Source organism: Sphaeramia orbicularis, chromosome 10, assembly GCF_902148855.1.
Source record: "Sphaeramia orbicularis chromosome 10, fSphaOr1.1, whole genome shotgun sequence".
Taxonomy (NCBI): domain Eukaryota; kingdom Metazoa; phylum Chordata; class Actinopteri; order Kurtiformes; family Apogonidae; genus Sphaeramia; species Sphaeramia orbicularis.
In genome coordinates this window covers 24,501,279-24,522,157 of record NC_043966.1, presented here as the reverse complement: position 1 = coordinate 24,522,157, position 20,879 = coordinate 24,501,279, and the positions used below count along the sequence as shown (strand labels likewise).

General features: G+C 37.9%; 1 protein-coding gene across 5 annotated transcripts; it reads right to left on the bottom strand.

Annotated features, from left to right (window-relative positions):
• Positions 1 to 4,618: 4,618 nt before the first annotated feature.
• Positions 4,619 to 20,703, bottom strand: kcnk4a (potassium channel, subfamily K, member 4a). Of its 5 annotated transcripts, XM_030144679.1 has the most exons (9): positions 20,625 to 20,703; positions 20,297 to 20,471; positions 15,310 to 15,404; positions 14,307 to 14,625; positions 13,189 to 13,306; positions 10,927 to 11,177; positions 10,083 to 10,269; positions 8,541 to 8,674; positions 4,619 to 7,625 (listed from the first exon to the last, which is right to left on the bottom strand). In XM_030144679.1, exons 4-9 carry the CDS (start codon positions 14,493 to 14,495, stop codon positions 6,555 to 6,557), a joined length of 1,950 nt encoding a protein of 649 aa, XP_030000539.1. In that variant the 5' UTR covers positions 14,496 to 14,625; positions 15,310 to 15,404; positions 20,297 to 20,471; positions 20,625 to 20,703; the 3' UTR covers positions 4,619 to 6,554. The 5 variants fall into 5 exon arrangements, with proteins under 5 accessions (XP_030000539.1, XP_030000538.1, XP_030000541.1 ...); XM_030144678.1 differs by having other exon boundaries at positions 20,297 to 20,675; XM_030144681.1 differs by having other exon boundaries at positions 11,008 to 11,177; positions 20,297 to 20,675.
• Between the last annotated feature and the right edge of the window lie 176 nt (positions 20,704 to 20,879).

The window sequence follows — 20,879 nt, the reverse complement described above, 5'->3', positions numbered from 1 at the left end:
ACAGGATAATTAATTATTTTGATGCTCTGATGCCACTAAGTTTAATTAAACAAACTGAAATGCATATGTCGGTACATATTCATCCTGCTGCTGCTGCTGTTAAAATAGCTTAAAGAGATACAAACTGTTCTCCAGCCATCACAGTAAATTTTTTTTTTTTTTCTAAGCCACAGTGAGAATGCAGCCTCACTGTGTCTGTGTGTGTCTGTCTGTGTGTGTGTTTTGTGTTTGTGTGTGTTTGTCAGGGTGCTAGAGCTGGAGCTGTGGCGAGGCTCCCTCCCCCTGAGTAAACTAGCCCAGCATCTGTTAGTCTTTTCCACTTAACTACCTCTTGCTATATCCAACCTGTACTTATCCCACGGTAGAGCGCCCTGCTCTGTCTCACACTGGGTCCCACTGTCCTTGGGAGGGAAGTCCGCTGTGGATATCGACCCCCGCTCACACACACACACACACACACACACACACACACACACACACACACACACACACACATACATACACATACACACACTTCAGAAATTATGTGTATCTTTGGAGTGTATGTATAGCAGGGACCCTCAGAAACACACCCACACCCATAGGCTACTCACATCCTGCTTCTATAGCTGCCATATAGAGAATATGTCATGATTCATGGCTCTGCACTTCATACACTCACACCCACCCGACTGAAAATGTGAGAGAGCCTTTGAGAAAAGTCATAAAGTGTTTTTTTTTTTTTTTTAATGATTGAACTCACATTTCTCTCCACCTTAGGTCAAATATAGCTCACATTACAGGTTTGGACAAGCCTTTATTTGTTACTTGGAGAGTCACAACTAGAATAAAATCCGTTTCATTCTGGCAGTTAAGTTAAAATACAGCTCTCAGGGCAACAGGACAACATAAACATAAATAAAAACTTATACAAGCAGCAGAGCGGTAATGAGAGTAAACAGAAGATACTGATCTGTGGCCTCAGAGTTACTGAAGCCATACTCTTCAGCTGAAGCCATCGGTGCTTGAGGCCCGATTGGGACAAAACATCTGTGAGGCCAAACCCACACCAGCCCAGCTGTTGTCTTTATAAACAGAAGAGGGCGACATTTGTTTCACAGGATTCATTTACTGATTTGCACTAAACAGAACTTGCAGCCTACTTTACTTTTTCACCCCCCCCCCCCCCAAAAAAAAAAAAAAAAAAATTCTGAAAGTCATTAAGATTTGGATCTGCAGGATTTTTAATGTCTGCTCTTTATGAAGGATTACCAACTCAGTGTTTTCCCTTCCATTAGGAGCTCTGGAGCAGCACTATTTTTTGGCAAAACAAAACACACAGCTGTATTAATAAAGACTTAATGTGGAAATATTAACATCAAAACTAACTTTTTTCAGACCTAATTGTTGCAGCTGGCCAGTGAATATCTTTAGTTCAGCCTCTTTTATGGCCAAAAAACAAAACCTCCTATCTGCAAATTTTTAGATTTTGAGTTTTCACATTAAATGGTGAGAACAAGGATGACTCCACATTTTCAGTCTATCTGCAAGATAATCCCACCCTTTCTTATGACATGAAGGTCACCTGACAACAACAACAAAGACCATACTATAATAAAACTAAACCATCAATCAATCAAATTGTATTTATATAGCGCCAAATCATAACAAAAGTTATCTCATGACACTTTACATATAGAGTTGGTCAAAACCAGACTCTAAGCCAATTTACAGAAACCCAACAGAATCCTCCAGGATCCACGTTTTTTTTTTTTTTTTTTTTCTGAAAAAAGTGATTTTTTCAGATAGGAGGTTTTGTATTTTGGCCATTATTATTTCATTGTCTGCTCCAGTTTTTCCAAGTGTTTGTAGACATATATAGTTAAAATGGTCTAAAATTGCATCAAATTAGAATTTTTTTAAATTCAAGACTACAATTTTACTTACAGGACAACCTCACCCCCCCCCCCCCCTCCCATCTGGAAACCAAGACAGTACTCTACCCTGTTAAACCTAATAGCAACTGTCTAAATAATTAAAATATCCCCTCCACATATACTTAATTTCAGATGTATAAATCTAGGACACACTTGAGCTTCAGTATATCCATAAAGGTTTTACATGTAACATTATATGTGTAATTAAAAAACAGATTTACTGTAACATTTCATTTCCACCTATATTAAGTAATGTTTTGCAAGAAAAAAATCTAAATCTATTTCTGGTATTTCCAGCATATTACACTACGACTCAAACAACACAAATTATGGTTAAAACTCATACATTTAGTTGGAAACTGACGCCGTGTCAAGTCAGAAACTACCCAGAATTCAACTGTTCTAATGCTTGTAATATAATAAAATTCACATTAGGTGTGTGTCATTATATGTTAATGTAAAATTAAAAGTGTAAAAGTGTATGTAGGTCAGGAGGCAGACATATCATACTGCTTAATGGCCCCATGCCCTCGTCTTCCAGCCCTCTGTCAACAAATGACAAAATATGTGGGAGCCTGAATTTCAGTGTGGATTCGGTCAGTTACTTATTTTGGCCCTGGTGGAGGGCACAATGCCATTACAGCCTCTTGTAGTAGTTGTTGGGTCTGAGTAAGCAGGAACTGACTGTTTATCCCACATCCACCATGTGCGAGTTCATTCAGGACTTTGAGAGTTCAAGGTTCAGGTCACTTCACGTCTCCAGCAACAGAAAAAAATACTTGTCCCATTTTAATGCTACTATACGTACCAGTGTTTAAAATGGGTTATGTAACAGAAACATACTCTGTACAGTGTACAGCTGATGCTCATCTTTAAAGTGTTCTGTCATGCAGTTATTCTAGAAAATAATAACATACTTTATGAAATTGTTCTGTAAGAAATTTGTATTGGTTGTAAATCAAGTTGTGACCTCAATGTCACAAAACTTTATAAAGATGAATCAATATGCAAACAGATATTTTATAGGACTTTACTTTTTACTAGTACAACCATTTTTCACTGCATCAACAGAAGGGCTGCGACTAATAATTCTTTTCATTTATTTCCCTATTATTTTCTGAAATAATTCCCTAAATATGAATTTCTCAAACTTAGGGTCAGGATCCAAAATGGGTCACAGATTTTTTTTTTTTTTTTCCATCTCCTCAACAGGCAGAAAAATGTTGTTTAGTTAACTTTATTAGGAGTGACTGTTAATGATTCCTTTCTATCCATGGTTGACATTCCAGAAAAGTGCTTTATATTCAGCATTGTTTTGGCAGTAGAAGAGTGAGTAAAAATATAGCTATTATAGTGATAAATGGCATTCATCCTCTGGAGGATCATCTATTTAGGTACATGTCCCAGATTATCTATATACATAAACCTCAAACATTGGATCTGAAGCCCAAGACCCTTTTACTGTGCTACTGTGTCATCCTATCTGCACTAACCCAAACAGGCGAATAGGTCAGCTTCTGTCCTCTATCACTGCTTAACTGTGTTCCAATAATGCCCTCAACATTAATTTTAGTTAACAAGAAATATTGTATTCAGATATTCTTAAAACACTCCAAACAGAAATGTTTGTCAATGACAAGTTTGGAAATAAAACTCTTTCAAATTTGGCAAATTCATTTCCCATCACAAATCTAAAATTGGGTTGGAGGTAGGATAGTTGAAGGAATGTTTGAAAAGATCCCAATGGTACTAGTTAACAGTCAGCAAATGCGATAGATCTGTTTTTATATCACATTCCAACTCATTACATATTTTTGTGAATTTGGATCTCGGGGGGACATAAAACATTTTTTTTTTTGTCTCAAGCTGAGAAGTTTTGGTAAACAGTGTGCTAACATGCATAAAAGTCTGAGAAAACTCTTCCTTTCTTAAACTATTAAAACACTCTATTATTATTATTATTATTATTATTATTATTATTATTATTATTATTATTATTATTATTATTTTGCAATGATCATCTTTAACCCCTATAAACAAATTCTAATGCATTTGGAATCAAAACTTTTCACTCTCTGATGAAAGGTTGATGCCAAAACTATATAATTAAATGAGTTTTAATTGTTTTTAAAAGGGGAATGCTTTGGAATTGTCTTTTTTTATGTCTATTTTTATACTGATATCCAAAGAGTGCCAAAAATAAACCTACCTTGAGTTCAGAGAGTGGTCCTGCACAAGTTAATATAATTCAAGATCTGTTAAACATGAAAACTAATGGAAAAATACCAAACAAAAAGTCTGAAACTTGATCAGGATTTTAAATGTCTTGTTTGTTTTGTCCAACAGGATAATAGTACATTAATTAATTTGTATGATCAAGAAAATAAGCATTTTCTTTGTTGCCGACTCTGTCTACTTGAAGAAATAATGAATTCTGTTGTGCTTGTGTTTGTAATTTCTAGGACACACTGCACTTTAATAATATTATTTTAATATAGTATGCGGTAAAAAAAAAAAAAAAAAAAAAAAAGAGTGCATGTCACTTGGCAACCCTGTGTAGATACCACACAAGAATTCCACACTTGAACAAAAACAGATTTACATTAACTTGGTAAAAACTAAATAGTAAATATAATTGTACAGCTTGGTTATGTTAAAATGTGAATTAACTGCATGTGTATGTTTAACAAACACAAAAAGTCTGACAATCATCATTTTATTGTGTCACTTCATTAGGAGACTAAACTGAACCTGAAAGGCACGTATGCAGTTATTTATGAGGCAAAGGGTAAAGGCACAAAGAAACAAAAACAAGACAAGAAACTGAACGAGCTGAGTGTTTCCAGCAACGACTTAAGGACACGTAAGAGTAAAGCTGATAAACATCACAAACTTCATCAAAGATCATCTGTAGCTCAGACAGAACAAGACGTGAACACGAGACATTCGTAAAACACAGCAGAGACCTCCTCACACCTGCATAAGGCACAAAACAAAGTGTGACGAGGTTATATTAACTGTCTTTTACCCTTTTTTACCTGTAATAAATTCAAGAGTGTTTCTCTGAACAGCAGATTGAAGAGAACCAGCTGATCACAACAGTGGTTAGTCACCTGCTTCATCCCTCAAACACAGCTTCAGCGTTAAGTAGAGGAGGGTGATAAATACACTGTACTCAAAGGATCACAACTATGTTTGTGTGGGATGAAGTAAATGACTACACAACTTGCTGTCTCCCTCTCACAGACACAGTGTTGCATTATGGGTCATTAACACTGTTGATAAGGTTACTGAATTCAGTTTATTGTGATTCTTCAGCGTCTTTGTCTTACAGCTGTAAATTGAACCCAGTTAAGAAAAATATCATACATATCCTATACTCCATTTACACAGAAATGAAGTTAGACAGACCTTTTTGTCCATATCACCAAACTCTAGTCTAGTGACATTTCAAGATTCAGGACTTTTAAGACCAGAGTGACACATCTGAAGCTGAATATTGGCCTCCCCTCCTCAGATACTGATGAACTGTTGTTGTGGTTTTGGTTCTCCACCCATGACGGGGTTTCCCCCAGAAACTTTTATAGCCGATGTGGTGAGCCACCCAGATCGAGACGCATCATGTCATGAATCAGTTTAGTTTGAAGACATCAGCTCAAACAGCCATTATCATTAAACAGATGGTATCTAACCCTTTTCCCTTTGGTGTTTTTATTTTTTTCCTGACATTAATAGAGGTGATCAAACTGACACATACTTACATCATAAAACAGAAGAAAAACCCCTGCTCTAAATTTAAAGTTTGTCATTAGTTTAGCCTCACAAAGCAGTTTAACATCTGAGATTAAGTGTTGGACACATCAGCAGACTATACGATGAACCCTGTGGCTGGAAACCAGATCAACAAGGAGGTAATTATGTTTAATGCTGTCTTAATACTGACTCACTGTTTCTTGAAATCACTGAAACTCATGACCAGGTTTCAAAATAAAGTTCCTTCATCTGTAAGGACTGTTTTGTGTTGTTAACCAGGGATCCAATGACACCTTTTTCTACTTACAGATTCCATACTCTTCTACCTTGAACTTTTTTTCTTTTCTTTTTTTTTTTTTTACCATATCTGACAAGTTTACTGTAAATGAAAAACTGCATCTAGGATATGATAATAAACCCTGTGCATGGACAAAAGATCCTTAAGTAGTCAATACTACAATCACAAAACCACATGATCGTAAGCACATCTTCAATTTTCCCCTCCTTTTAACAGACTTCCCTGATAAAAACAGATGTATAATGTTAATCTGACCTGAAGAGGAGAATGTAAGACCTCACACAGTGACACTGAGCTCTGACTAATACTCAGCAGGTCAAACCTAGTAATGCTGATCTGTAGATAAGTTTAAAAGGCATAAAGGCATTAAAACCAATATTATCTTAAATGTGCAGTGAGGAAAATTAATATATCAAGTTTGGCATGTTTGACAAGTTTTGAAAAGAGCCTGGAAACATTTTTTTCTCCTTTGTCTTTTGTTTTTCCATCCATTCCGTGCTTTTCCATACTGCGTACAAACCCTGGTTAACCCACAATTATGGACTATATTTTGTCATATCTGGACATTCACCTCGGCTGAGTGGCTGTCAGAGTTTGGAGGTTGAATCTGTCTGGGAGTCTGAAAGAGAAGAGTCTGGAGGCGGTGTTGGGGGGTTTGACGGTGGTTGCATGTTGCTGCTGGGCCTCCTGACCTGCAGCTGGTTACATTTGTGTGACAGCTGCCTCCTCATACTCCTCCTCTTGGGCTTTCGTGGTCGTCTCCTCTTCTCTTCACATGCTGCCGGCTGGGTGCGGTCGCTCAGGGTGTCTGAGGACTCATCGATGTACGCCAGATTTTCTCCAAAGAAGTCCAGCAGTTTGCAGCCGGGTGAAGAGGTGGCGGGAGGGAGGAGTGGGAGGAGGCCAGGAGGAGAAGGAGGGAAAAGAGGAACGGACTCCAAGCAACATTCAGAAACAGGTGTGAGTTTGTTGTCCTTGTTTATTACAAATCCACGTTCCTCCTTTGGGATCAGTTTGTCTGTCAGTTGTTTTGTCGTCACATCTGTGTCTCTTGTTGTTTCCAGCTCTGTGCTGTTGACTACGAGACAAGGCTGAAACCTGAGCACAGAGAAGGACGAAGACACTGAGGACCTGTCTGATCTGGAATCAAAGGGAGATTCTGATCCAGAAAGAAATCCGTCCTGAATGGCTACACCTGTGGAGTCTAGTTCTGAAGTGGAGTGAGCCACAGGAAGGGAGAATGAGCGAGGCAGCAGGTGTGGAAATGACTTTCCCTCCACCTGTGCACCCACAGTGGGGTTGACCCTCAGCCCGGGCCCCGGCAGTGGATGCGTCACAGCTCCAGTAGCACTGACCCTGGGTCTGGGCTTGGGCACCATCGGCCTCTCCAGGGAGGAATGAGCCTCCAGCTGGCTCATGGAGCTGGAGAGGCCGGCCCAGCGGTTCGGCAGGTGTCCATTTTCAGATCCCCCACGAACCAGGTATCCCACAGTGCACTGGGCTCCACGCCGGATGCGCCGTCGCTCACTGCGTTTCCATCGCCGGCGTTGCAGGAGGAAGGGGTCATTGAACTCCAGAGGATTGGGGATGCGGAAGTCCATGGACATGTTCTGGATGTTCTGGGTCCAGTCTGTGGCGTGGGCCCTTAACTCCTCCATCTGAGACACAGATGACAGGTTCAACAGAGGTGGACAGGGTTCAGGTCGCACCAACAAAGTCTAAACTAGAATTATTCATAGTTTTACTAATTATGTTGCACCAAACTTTCACCTGAAACTAACGATTGTTGCATTCATTACCTTAACCTTTTCATCTACAGAGGGAATGGGTTGATGTGTTATTGAAAATGAATTCTTTAAACCAAATGGTGGCCGCTGTTTCCAATGTTTTTGCTCACTGGCAAAAAAGTTTCTCAATTCTGGAGTACTTTTTTGGCCCACAATAATGTTTTACCTTTCACTGAACTGATGTCCCAGATTTTTAAATTGCTTTTATTGGGCATTAAGAACATAGTACACATTAATCTCTATGTTATAAACACTGACTCTAGTATATGGGAAAGCCAATGACACATTTTTCCACAGTAGCTCAGAACAGACCTTTTTTTGTATTATGGACAGTTTTATGGATGATCCACAATGAATAAGTGCATTACTGTACTATTGTGATGCCCAGAGTCACTTTAACAAGGGTCTTTTACACACAGGGAATGTGAGGCCAGGGGTATTCAGATGGTTGCAGTAAACACTAAACACTACAGTACATTAAACCTCCACTGACTTCAGTTTTATTGCAACATGTTGCTAATGCTATGTGCAGTGTGTGTCTATTAGGATGGGTAAAATGCAGACACTGAATTTCCCTACGGGGATAGTAAAGCAAATTATCCTTTAACTTTTAACCTTCAACATGTGATCCAGTTATAACTTGAATTTTTGAAATGGATTGAGCAAAATCATCAAATAAACTAAAGTTTAGGGAGCTGAACAGAAGACTTGACCAGCTGTCAAACGTTTTGTTGGTGCTTCTTGGTCTAAATGCAGCAGATGTGCTCACACTGATACTCATCTCACCTCAGCACGAGTCCTCTTAGACAACACCCTCAGCCAGTTTCCTATCATGGTCAGGATGGAGGCAAAGTAGGCCAGACCAAACACGATCCACAACAGCACCAGGGGTTTGAAGAATAAGCCATCACGACCCCCACCTGGACACAAAGAGGACCAATTTAGAGGGGAAGTTCACCAAGAATGTTCCTCTTCAAGGATAGCAATTATCTACATTTTTACAATTGTCAGGAATCATATGCATAAAGGTTATAAATTAAACTATTTAAAGCTTACACTCATTGGCAAAAAATCCAACCCAGTAAAGTTGAAAATAATGTCAACTGCCTTTTTTAAATATGGAAATCCACAATAATCTTTCTGCTTATGGTAATTCAAGCAGCCTGAGACAAAACTACAATCTGTATATGCATCTCACATCTTTACAGCTATGTTCAATAAAAACTACCAAAAGCATATTTAAAAAGTCACTAAGTTGCATCATACACTAATTTGCATGTTTATGATGTCATCACAGCAGTAAAAGACTGAAGTCTGATGCTGATATTGCAGCGTTTCTTCTTCAGTGCTGAGTTTGATTATGCAATGACTAAGCTTTTGAGGGTATAAAGTTGCTACATTATGTTATTATGTTTGTTGTTCTCCTGTTCAGACTAAACTGTGATAGTTGTGACAGAGCTGTTTGGATGATTCCAAACAGATCTTTAATGCACTTACTGACCACACAAACAGTCCAGAAAAAGGAGGTGATTTGTGGTTTTACTATAGCTGTTTTCAGTCTAAAAACAGAGATAAGCTAAAAGAGCTGCAAACTATCAGCTGACACAGCACATGAAGATGATAAGACTATAAGTTTGTAAGACAATAACTGTTGCTGTTTTTTGAGTTTAAAAAAAAATGTACAGGGTGAGTTTTAGTTGGAAGGAGAAAAGTCATGACAATAATACAGATGTGTATGAACACAGCTGGAGAGGTAGTGTCAATTGTCTGGTTGTTTCCCTCTGCTCTTTATAGTTGGATCAGTTTTTTAACTGTCAATGGGCACTTGAAAAGACGCTACTAAAGGTGTTTTATAAGACATCAAATCTAGGAAGGCTGCAGAATATGTATTTTTTCCAGTTTTTTGTGTCCTGATTACAACCTGCTGCAGCTTTCAGGTACTGCTATGTGGCATTGTGTTCTTTCACTTATATTAAAAGTAAATTAACCATTAGATACAGTTTAATCACATCTTACTCTATTAATTTAACCCAGTAAAGTTGAAAATAATGTCAACTGCCTTTTTTAAATATGGAAATAATATATTATTTGAATAAATCCAAAGAATAAGATACGTACAATGGTAAGTTTCACATGTTCAGGGGAAAGAGATGGACTCCATCGGTTTTGCTTTTAACTTTATTTATTTATTTATTTATTTACAATACTTTGCAGGACCTGATGTTGCCATCATTTCTGTTATACATAAAATTATAGAATGAACACCAGCCTCATCGTGTAAATATGACGTATGGCTTTGTGTAGTTGTTGTGTATGTGTGTTCCAAACCTGGTACATAGTCTCCAAAGCCGACAGTGGTGAGGGTGATGACCACAAAGTAGAGTGACTCCAGAAACGACCACCTCTCCACTTTCTGAAACACAACTGTTGGCACAGCGAGGAAAATCAGGCAGCCAATCAGGATGGAGAGAACTGCTGAGCTCACACGCACTGTAGTAGGCCTGACTTTACGTTTCTGAGAGAGACAAAGACAACAGAAAATAAAAAGTGGGTTTAATGAAGCCATGGCTTGATTAATAATGATTGTGTATTTCTGACAATGTGTTTTATAGTTGTATCAATAATTCCTCTTTTTGGATCAGATTTGAAGTCAATGTTTTTACAGAAACAGTGGTGGAAGGTTACTAAATACTTCACTTGGATTTCTATTTGATGCAGCCTCATTCTTCTGCTCAGTTTCAGGGCAAATATTATACTGATACTGACAGCTTAAGTTACTTTTGGGAATATATTTTTCATCTGTTTCCTGTCCAGTGAAAACAAACAGTTATGGGTCTGCTCCTTCTTTAGCTAAATAAACTCTTGAATTAGCTGTGAGATACATTATGAAAAAGCTGAAAACAGGCCTGTTTTTCTGTGTTCATGAAAAGTTGACTTCTTAGTGAGAAGTAAGATACAACAAACATATGATTATTTTATAAAATATGATGCATTGCTGTAGATTGAACTGTACATTTTACTGTACAGTAAAATGTAAAATACACATGAATGCAGCAGTAAAATGAATGTAAAAATGTCACACAGAGACCACAGTGACTACTTTATATTTCATATGCTTAAAGTATTTTTTACTGAACAACACTGAAATAAGAGATCCAGGCCTCATACACACAGGTAAAAAGTTGTGATTCAGACACGTGTAAATCCAGCTGAGGTTTGGTTTGGTAGGTTTTGCTTCCTGGGCAGGACAGACCATTCTCACCAGGAAGAGCGTCTCAATCTTGGCTACTGCTCTCCGCAGCACCGTACCCATGTGGTCACCCACCCCGGCCAGCAGAATGCCAAACATAGGGATTCCCACCAGCGCATAGCACACACAGAATAACTGTCCACGCCATGTCCGGGGAGACAAGTTTCCAAAACCTGTTTCAAACCAGAAAGACCAAAAAAACATTCAACAACTCACATGACTGAAAAATATACATAGATAACACTTATACTCAGAATACTGTAAATGTAAAGGCTTGTTTTGCATCATGTACAAGATGTACTCCTTGTACTTTTTTTTAGATGAGCATCTCCTCTTTACCAGTTCTAAACCAAATACATGCAGTATTTTTGTTGTAGGATGTCAGATAATAGGGCTGCAAAGGTAACAGAAAGAATAAAGGTAATGTAAACCTGTAATAAGACTCCAATATAAACATCAATTTTCTGATTGAAATGATTCCCAATTTGAATGATTTGCTAAAGCTCAGTGATCCTGCTAAATAAAAAGTACATTAATTTAACTGCTTTTTGTTGTATCTTGTAATGTTTGTAATAATGTTCAAGGTTAGAGAGTTCTTTGTACAATTTACAGCATTACTTCTCATATTCAAGCAAAATTGGCTTTATAACTAAGATCTTTCATTTAACTGAATCGGCTATCAACCTTGTGGGAGCTTGTAAATTTGAATTTAATTGATTCAGGACCAATGATTCAAGCGACCCCCGTGACCCTAGTGAGGATAAAGTGGGTTCAGATAATAAACGATGATGATTCAGGACCAGTGGTGACAGCCGGACCTGGTATTGAAGATTATTTTTCCTCTATTTTCCTAATGTAAATGTAGCCTGGGAAATGTATTTCAGGGAGGCCCATTAGTAAACATGCCTCCAAGTGACGCTGTCTTTAATTGCAGTCACAATGTCACAATATTTTTTTTTTATGTTCATTTATATTTGCCTGCTTCACTCTTTGTCTTGTTCGCTTTTTGTATTGTTTTTGGTTTGATTTGTTTGTTTGATTGTTTACATTATAGCAGCAAAACTATTGGTTGAATTCATACCAAATTGGATTCATAGATTGCCAGTGACAGAATAGATGTGATTAGATTTTGGGAAAAGTAGGTCAAAGTTAACATTTTTTATTAATTTTTTAAAATCTTTTTTCTTCTCCCATTCTCTTATAATGGGCATAATTTCACATGTCTATAAAAACATAAATTCTGTTGTAATTTAATTCAAACTTGGCACATATATAGAGGCAATTAATATGCTGACATCAGCACATGCATAGACATCAGTTGGATCAATGCCAAAATAAGCTATAATATGTGCGAGAGGTTTGCTGTGCCTGGAACCACTTGTTTTTTCCATAGTGTAACACTGCCTTCATACATTGCACTTGGACATTCTACTGTATTTCTGCTTTGCAGCTTCTTAGCTCACGAGTACACTAAAATAACTAAAATTGTTTCTCTCGCCGATGATAACACAAAGTATTAAAGATGATCCCGTGGGAATATTGTTTGTATATCCTGTGGAGATAAAGACTGTGTGTTATATAGACTTGCACGGTAAAATCCACTTTTCTTCAATGTGTCTGTGGATCCATAAAACTTCATGTATGTGATTGTTCTAAATCAAGGGCTTAATTATCCTTTAAACTGATAATTAGGGGGGTTCAGGTAGGAGCTTTACTTGAACGTCAGTAGCAGAAACATTAGTCAGGAAGAAATGTAAATGTATTGTTAGGTGGATTGAAATTTAGTTAGGACTGGTTCAAGGCAATAACTACGAGGCCTTTGAACTGTAGGTCTTAAATTTGATCAAAGATGCCTTGAAAAATGTCTTAAAAAGTCATAAATCTGTCCTCCTTGAACCTGCTGACACCCTGTTTCTTCCATTTAGAGTTGGCAGTGAAATGGTTCAAAGATCTCTTGATGTTTCAGCAGAGACTGATGAGAGGATTATATGTAGGATAGAGTTCACACTCAGATTTATTGAAGCATTTTGGTGGAAAACATGTTCCCCTATTTATTATTCCTTAAATCCCTTCAAGTCTTATCAGGTCTGTAATTTCTCTGATAAAAGTCTTCCCTTTAGAGAGTGTTTCATGGTCGGATTTGATTGTCTTCAAAGTGTCCCCTGGAGGTGAGTCCCCACCTACCTATGGTGGTAATGATGGTACCACTGAAGAAGAAAGCGGAGGCAATGTCCCAGCGGCTGCTGAAGTTGGCAGGGAGGCTGTTCACATCCAGGCCTGCCTCCACCGCAGACACCACTCCCTGCACAGGAGGGAAGTCATTTATTCAACTGGAAATAGGTCCTTCGGCACTCAGTCTCAGCTGTCTTTGTTATTGCATTGGATTAAAATTTGCCAAGTTAATTTATCTCTATGTGTATTTTATGTTCTGATTTTGTCTTGTATTGTAAAGCCCTGGCTGAGATTTACTCTATGGCAAACCTCAACCACATGTGACTTATATTTAATGAGGTTTTAAATGCAGGATTTCTGGAGGTTTCAACACATTAAATTTAAGTCTGTTAAAGGCTTTCTAAAAGTATTTTTTGTGTTATTTAGTTTCTCTGACTTCACATCTAACTCATACCACCTTTAACTGTAAAGTTTTATCATTATTATTCTAATAATATCTCTGCATGCATGTTTTCTTGCACTTATTGCCTTAATCTGTGAATTTCCCCATTGTGGGATCTATATTATGATCTTGTCACTCTACTGTACTAAGTTCCTAAGTTGAGGGTTTTTTTTTCCCAGAAGGTGCAGTAAATTTGGAGATTTATTGTCAAAAGCCTTTAACCCATTTACAAACAACTTGTGTAAAAGTCAGATGATTGGATTTTTGACCTTTAATGAGGATTTATGGCTCATGTGCATCATAATAAGGATATCAGATTTTTGTCATTACTGAAGGTTTATGTACAACTCAAAAGTCACAAATTCACTAGTATTAAAAAGATGGAGCAGTTATATCACAGACTGTTAGAGACTCATTTTTAAGAGCTGTCTAAATAAGATGGAGATCAAATTAAGATGTAGCTGTTATGTAATGCTGTTAAGCATTAAAGAATGAGGTAAAAAGCAGCCATGTAGAAAACTCAGGATGTGCCTTTAGTTAAATGTGAGAGGTTTCTTTGAGAGTTTTGTTCTCTACTATGTTAAATCACAAAAAGAGTCAAACACAGATTACCACATGTTGTCTCAATCTTACACATCTACTCTCTCAGTGGGATTATGTGATTGGAGGATGGTGTGTCCACTGATACCTTCACTAGTTTGTGGAACTCCCCTTCTGTGACACACGAGTGATTATAGAGGAAGGTGTCCTTGGCATTGAGCAGGGCTTCATAGGCTGCGCTCTCCTTGGAGGCCTCCAGCGTCTGGAAAACAAGCGCTCCTACCATCAGGTACAGCACGACCCCAAAAAGCAGGGCCAAGAGGGTGGTGCACCTCATTTTGTTCCCGATGGCCCCTGGCCCTCCAGGGGTCGAGGTCAGAGCTCAGAGGCCAGTATCTGGTCCAACTCACAGTCAGGATACACTGGGGTACAGCTGGTCATAAACAGGAAGTTCCTTTAGGGAGGCACTGTGTGAGAGCAGGCAAACGTGTAAACAAGAAACACAAGTGTTCTTGGAAGGCCGACAGATGTAACAACTTTATTTATATGTGTTTGCGTCAAAGAGTCAAAAGTGAGAGGTTAAGAGCTAAGGATGACACCAAGTACAGATAGTTTTCTCCTCTTCTAATGTACTTTTCCTCCACTACATTTATCTCACAGCTGCAGCGATAGAATCCAACTGTAAACTGTGCACCTGACAGAGTTCAGGATTAAAAACCAGATGTAGGTACACATGATATCCCCTATCATTCATAAGAGAAAGAACATCGTTTTCCTTAATTTAAGAGGCCAATCACTTGTACAACTTCTCATTTTAAGAACATTAACTCTGTTTTAATAAACAGTGTTTTTGCTGCCTGAAATAGCCTTAACAATTTTTGGATTTTGTGTAGTTTATTAAAAGTATCATCCAGAGGCTCAACTCTTAGTCTAGTCATGAGAATTCTAACCGAGCAAAATGTACTTACTCAGTGGCACATTTCTTTTGCCATTGGGTTCGGGGGTTTTCCGTGTAAGAATTTTACCTTTTTCCAATTTTAAATCATTTTGGATCATTATTAAAACCATGTTCGTGCAAAAAAAAAAAAAATCAGGAAACTAGACAATATATGAATAAAAACTGAAAAAGCTTAAAAGATACAAATATTTACCTTAGATATGGATGTCAGGAGCTCATCCCATGTTAACATCAGGTGATGGATGGTCAGTGTTGAGGAGAACAGAACTGTGGGCCCATTTCTTTTTCCTTCAAACCATTTGACAATTAGGAACAATACATAGATTGTTTAAGACTCAAAACAGATAAATGCATGCATTAATTCAGGTGAAATATGAAAAAAGTTCATTTTTTTCTGAAAACATGAAACTCGGTTCAGTCTCTTATAGGTTGTGCTACAAGAGATGCACAAAACACATTTATTTATCACAAAATTGGGCAGTGACACTATTTTACACCACTGATGTTTTTCAAAATGGGCCTAACTCATGATACTATAGTATGTTGGAAATGTAACAAAGAGGTGTGTATGTATGCACATGTTGCATGGGATTTTGCCTCAGTATTGCCTTTTGGGAAAGGCCTGGGTACATGGATAACTGTCTTCGGGGCTAAATCTGTGTAGCCACCAGGATTTTCTGAAACAGATTCTGGTCTGGCAGTGACTGGTTTTATCGTAGCAGAAGATTTAATCTACACAAGTGAAGAGTCAACACAAACCACAGACGACTGAGACTGCTTCTAATAAACCGCTGACTGCCAGGATGAACAAGGTCCAGAATAAAACATGTGAAAGCTGGCATAATTTAATAACACACATAAGAGGCATCACATTATAACACATAGCCATAGGCCATGAAATTATAATTTCCATTGTGCTGGTACTTAGAGACTTTATTCATTTGTCCCTTTTATATCCTTTTCCCTCATTGTCTTTTATTTATTTTTGTTTAGGTAACTGTTATGTTTGTTTGTATTGTGTAATTTTTCCTATATTATTGTATGTCAGGGTACAATATTTGATGGGGAATAAAAATCAATAAAAGCACACATGACATAAAAAAGGAAACTCAGTTTGGTGGCCTAAATATTTTCAGAAATGAAAACATCATGAACATAACTTGGTGGTGGATGTTTTATTCTCCACCATAACTGAATCATGTATTTTGCATCTTACTTCCTAATCCAAACATGATAACAGAGAAAAGGTATTTTGCACTGTTTTGATGGTCAGTAAATCCTATGACATCATAAATTTTAAGGTGAATTCACTAAGTCGCTGGCATTATTTGATCAGTAAAGTAAATGTTTTATTCTGGCAAATGAGTCTTATTTTCTCCTAAGAAGCAACATAATCTTGTGGGGCATGTGTTTTTGTCTTTTTTTTTTTTTTATCAGAAAAGTATTGTTATTTTAAGAAAATATATCTAACATTTACAGGGTGGGGAAGCAAAATTTACAATACTTTGAGGCAGGGACTGAAAGACAGTGTATGACCAATTAGTTTATTGAAAGTCATGAGAATTTATTTGCCACAAGAAAATTGACATAATAGAAAATGTTTTTATTCTATGTGTCCTCCTTCTTTCTCAATAACTGCCTTCACACGCTTCCTGAAACTTGCGCAAGTGTTCCTCAAATATTCGGGTGACAGTTTCTCCCATTCTTCTTTAATAGTATCTTCCAGACTTTCTTGTAATAGTTTTGCTCATAGTCATTCTCTTCTTTACATTATAAACAGTCTTTATGGACACTCCAACTATTTTTGAAATCTCCTTTGGTGTGACGAGTGCATTCAGCAAATCACACACTCTTTGACGTTTGCTTTCCTGATTACTCATTTGGGCAAAAGTTTCTGAAAAGGTATGGATAATAGTGTTAGGTATGATTATGACATCAATATATGTTTGGTTTCAAAACAGTTGACGTAGTGCCTGCTGAGAAAAAACAACTAAATGTTCATTGTAAATTTTGCTTCCCCACCCTGTACATTCCAGCTATTAATGAGATAGATATAACCATTAACAAGTATTGTTTTGCATTATATCCCAGCACAGAAATTAGAACCTTTAATTTATGTACATTTTTAATAACTGTTTTAGAATTGCTTGTAAAAACCACAACTTGCTTAAATATCTGCATTTCTACTATTTTGTCAGTATACAGATTTTTATTCTAGATATATCAAATCTAACTAAGCACAGTGCACTTACTCCATTAGCAGATTGTGCTTGATGCATAAATTGCATTGAAGAATATTTGTCTTTTCTTTTGAGTATAGTGGGGACTGGGAAAGTAAAAAAAAAAAAAAAAAAAAAAAAAAAAAAAAAAAAGTTACCACATGGATTTAACTAAGCCAATAGAATCATTACAGCAGTAATTACTGTTTCAGCTGCAACAACCTCTTTATCCCTAACTGATGAAAAGATCATGTGGTCTGATGAGTCCAGATTGACCCTGGTCCAGGGTGATGGATGCATCAGGGTAAGAAGACAGGCAGATGGAATGATTACCCATCATGCCTAGTGCCTACAGCGTGGGTGTCAAACTGATTTTAGTTCAAGGGCCACATACAGCACAATGTGATCTCCAGCGGTAATCTCTTTTACTTGCCTAAGAATCCAAAATATTCACTTTGCTTTAGTGTGAAAAGTCCAATTGCATTATAAAAATATGAATAACCTCAACAACCATGTAAACCTGATATTTGTTAGGAAAAATAAGTGCAATTTCAAAAATATTATGTCTCATCTTATTATTAACACAACTTACAGATCAGAGTGAATCTATTATTTTGTTAAAATTTAACCTTTTTTTTTTCTTAAAACATTACAGGTTGTTCATATTTGTTCAGATTATTCACATTTTCTTGTGAAAATAATCTGTAATTGTAAATGTTTTCATAATGCTATTTGACACCCTTGACTCTTGACATTTTCAGTGTAATTTTTCCATTTTGCACATTCATGTTGAGGGCCAGATTAGAACCTTTGGCAGGCCAGTTTTGGTCCCTGGCCTATAGTATGAGCCTGCGGTGTCAGTGTTATGATCTGGGTTTGATTCAGTTGGTCAGGTCTAGATTCAGCAACGGTATGTGTCCAATAATGAGGTCAGCTGAACCTGAATAAACTGAATGATCAGGTTGTTTAATTTCTCATGGCACCAGGATACTCCAAGGAGTTCCACACATGGATTGGCCACCACACAGTCCAGACCCGAACCCCACTGAGAATCTCCGGGATGTGATGGAGGAGACTTAATGCAACGGTCCAACTCTCACATCAGTACAAGATCTTGGCAAAAAATTCATGCAACTATGGAGGGAAATAATCTGACATTTATTGTGACATTGCATAAGCACTACCTGATGTCATCTTGCGTGCATCCTATAGGCATTCATTCATTCATTCATTTTCTGAACCCGCTTTATCCTCACTAGGGTCACGGGGGTCGCTTGGAGCCTATCCCAGCTACTTACGGGCGAAGGCGGGGTACACCCTGGACATTTCACCAGTTCATCGCAGGGCTGACAACTTACAGGCAGTCCCATGAAATATTATGTGTGACTTTTTGTTTGCCTGGCAGAGTACGTTGTCGGCAAAACAGCTTTTTAATTGACACATTGTCCTGTTTGTCTGTTTGTAACGGCAGAGTGGCATTAAATGAAGTGCTCATGCTGCAGACTTTGTCATAATAACCAGGGGGAGACTGACACACACCAGGCTGCTCTGCCAGTGCTCTCAAACGATTAGAGCTCGCCAAAACTTTAAACATACATTGTGACATTAATCAAAAACACGTTTATTGCTTATCTTCATTTGGCTCCTAATGTTTTCTTTGAACTGCCTTGACCTTCCAGTTAGACACATACTCAGACACACTGTCATAGGAGCAGGGGTTTGAGCCCAACCAGTCAGAACTGAGATTTAGGAGCTTCTACTCTGGGTCGGGCCGGTCCTGATCTCCACTCGGACTTTGACAGTGTTCTGAGATTTCCCAGAGTCTGGATGACTGTTAGCATTCTGCTCTAATGGACTGCTGGATTTGGTTTGTGTGGACGGTCCTGCTCTCTGCCCCTGGCTTCAACACTGACAGATATTATTAGTTATCACTGTCTAAACCTTCCCTGGCATATTTTGATATTTTCTTAAGATATGAGTGAAGGGGCTTAGAAAGAGCAAGGCAGGCAGTGGACAAATCTTAAGTTAAACAAAGGGGCAGGTGGGGTAATAAATCATGAGGTGAGCTGTTTGAAAAGAGGAGAAGATACACAGTACATGGCCTTTCCTTAGGTTTACATTTAAGGCAGGTGTGTAACACAAATCTAACCAACATGAAGAGAAACTGCAGACGTTTAAAGGCTTTAAATCTCTCTCAACACTCCTCAATGGAGTCACACTGTCGGATAAAGACTGTATTATTTCTACTGTATGAAGTCAGTTAACAAAAAGTGGCCTGTTTGTGAACGTGACAGTAAACTACATGCCCCACATAACCCACTCCTTTATATGTCACACTGTGCCAACAATCCTCAGAGGATGAATATGTAACTGTTCACAGTTTAAGAAACAGCAATTTCCAAACAATTTACAGTGAAAATAAACCCCCTTTAGATGTAATTAACCCACAAAGTATTTGCCTCTTTTACTGTTAGCTGACTCTGACGTCAGCAAGAGATCACAGGTTACAACTCTGGTTCTTTGGTTTCATGCTCTGACAAAGAATTATTCTCAATAATAATGATAGGACTGTTTTAAACCACAGATCTTGTACAGAAAAAGATAAACTTTCTCTGAGGCTACAAAAACATAAAAAAAGAGGATAGCCAGTGCCTATAAATACAGCAAATGCACTTACGGAATACATGTGAAGTTCAAGGTTTAACTTAAATCTAAGATACTTTATGTTTATATGGATGTTAGAGCAAATAATCAATCAGCTCCAGTGTTATTCTTACATGTGATAGTCTGATATTTCATTCCATAAGAAACATAAAAAAAAAAACACTTATCAAATCTCTGTAAAGTCACATTGAGTACAGAAATTGCATCTAACAGCATAATACATGTTTAGTCATGACATAAAAAAGAAACTTTTTTTCTCTAAACTGCCCTCAGACAAACCACTTAAGCGTAACTTACCTTCAGTTTGAAGAACTGTTGCTATCCAATTGCAGCATGTAGCTTTCTCTCACCATTCAGTGCTCGGCGAGGAGCTCTGCGTGTGTGTGTTGTTAAAGTGCATGTGTGTTTTTTCCTTGGAAGGTGTTTCCCCATTCTCGTGACCCTACATCACTCTGACAGAGGAGAGCAGAGGCTGTAGGAGGAGGCGAAGGAGGAGGAGAAGGAAATGGACGGTGGGTGCATGTGCAGTCCGTTACATCGAGCGCCGTGAATATGATTAAACGCAGTTGCAATAGAAGAAGAGCAGAGGGCCCGGAGTTTCCTGAGCTTGACATGGTGGGCTTACCTCTCTAAATCCTTGCCTTTCCAACTTCTGTCTTTTTGGGAAGTAAAAAGAGACATTTGTTTCTTTTAAGTCAGAGTTATAGTTCACACAATTTGTTTCACTCTTGAGGAGGGATTGGATTATGAAGTAAAACAGAAATCTAAAGATAGAAAGCCATCTCCTCCATTAAACTTCTCAGTTCTTCAATCTTAACTCTCCCTTTAGTCTTGAAGCACCTTCTCAACAATGTTTTCATGACCAAGAGGCAAAGGGAGA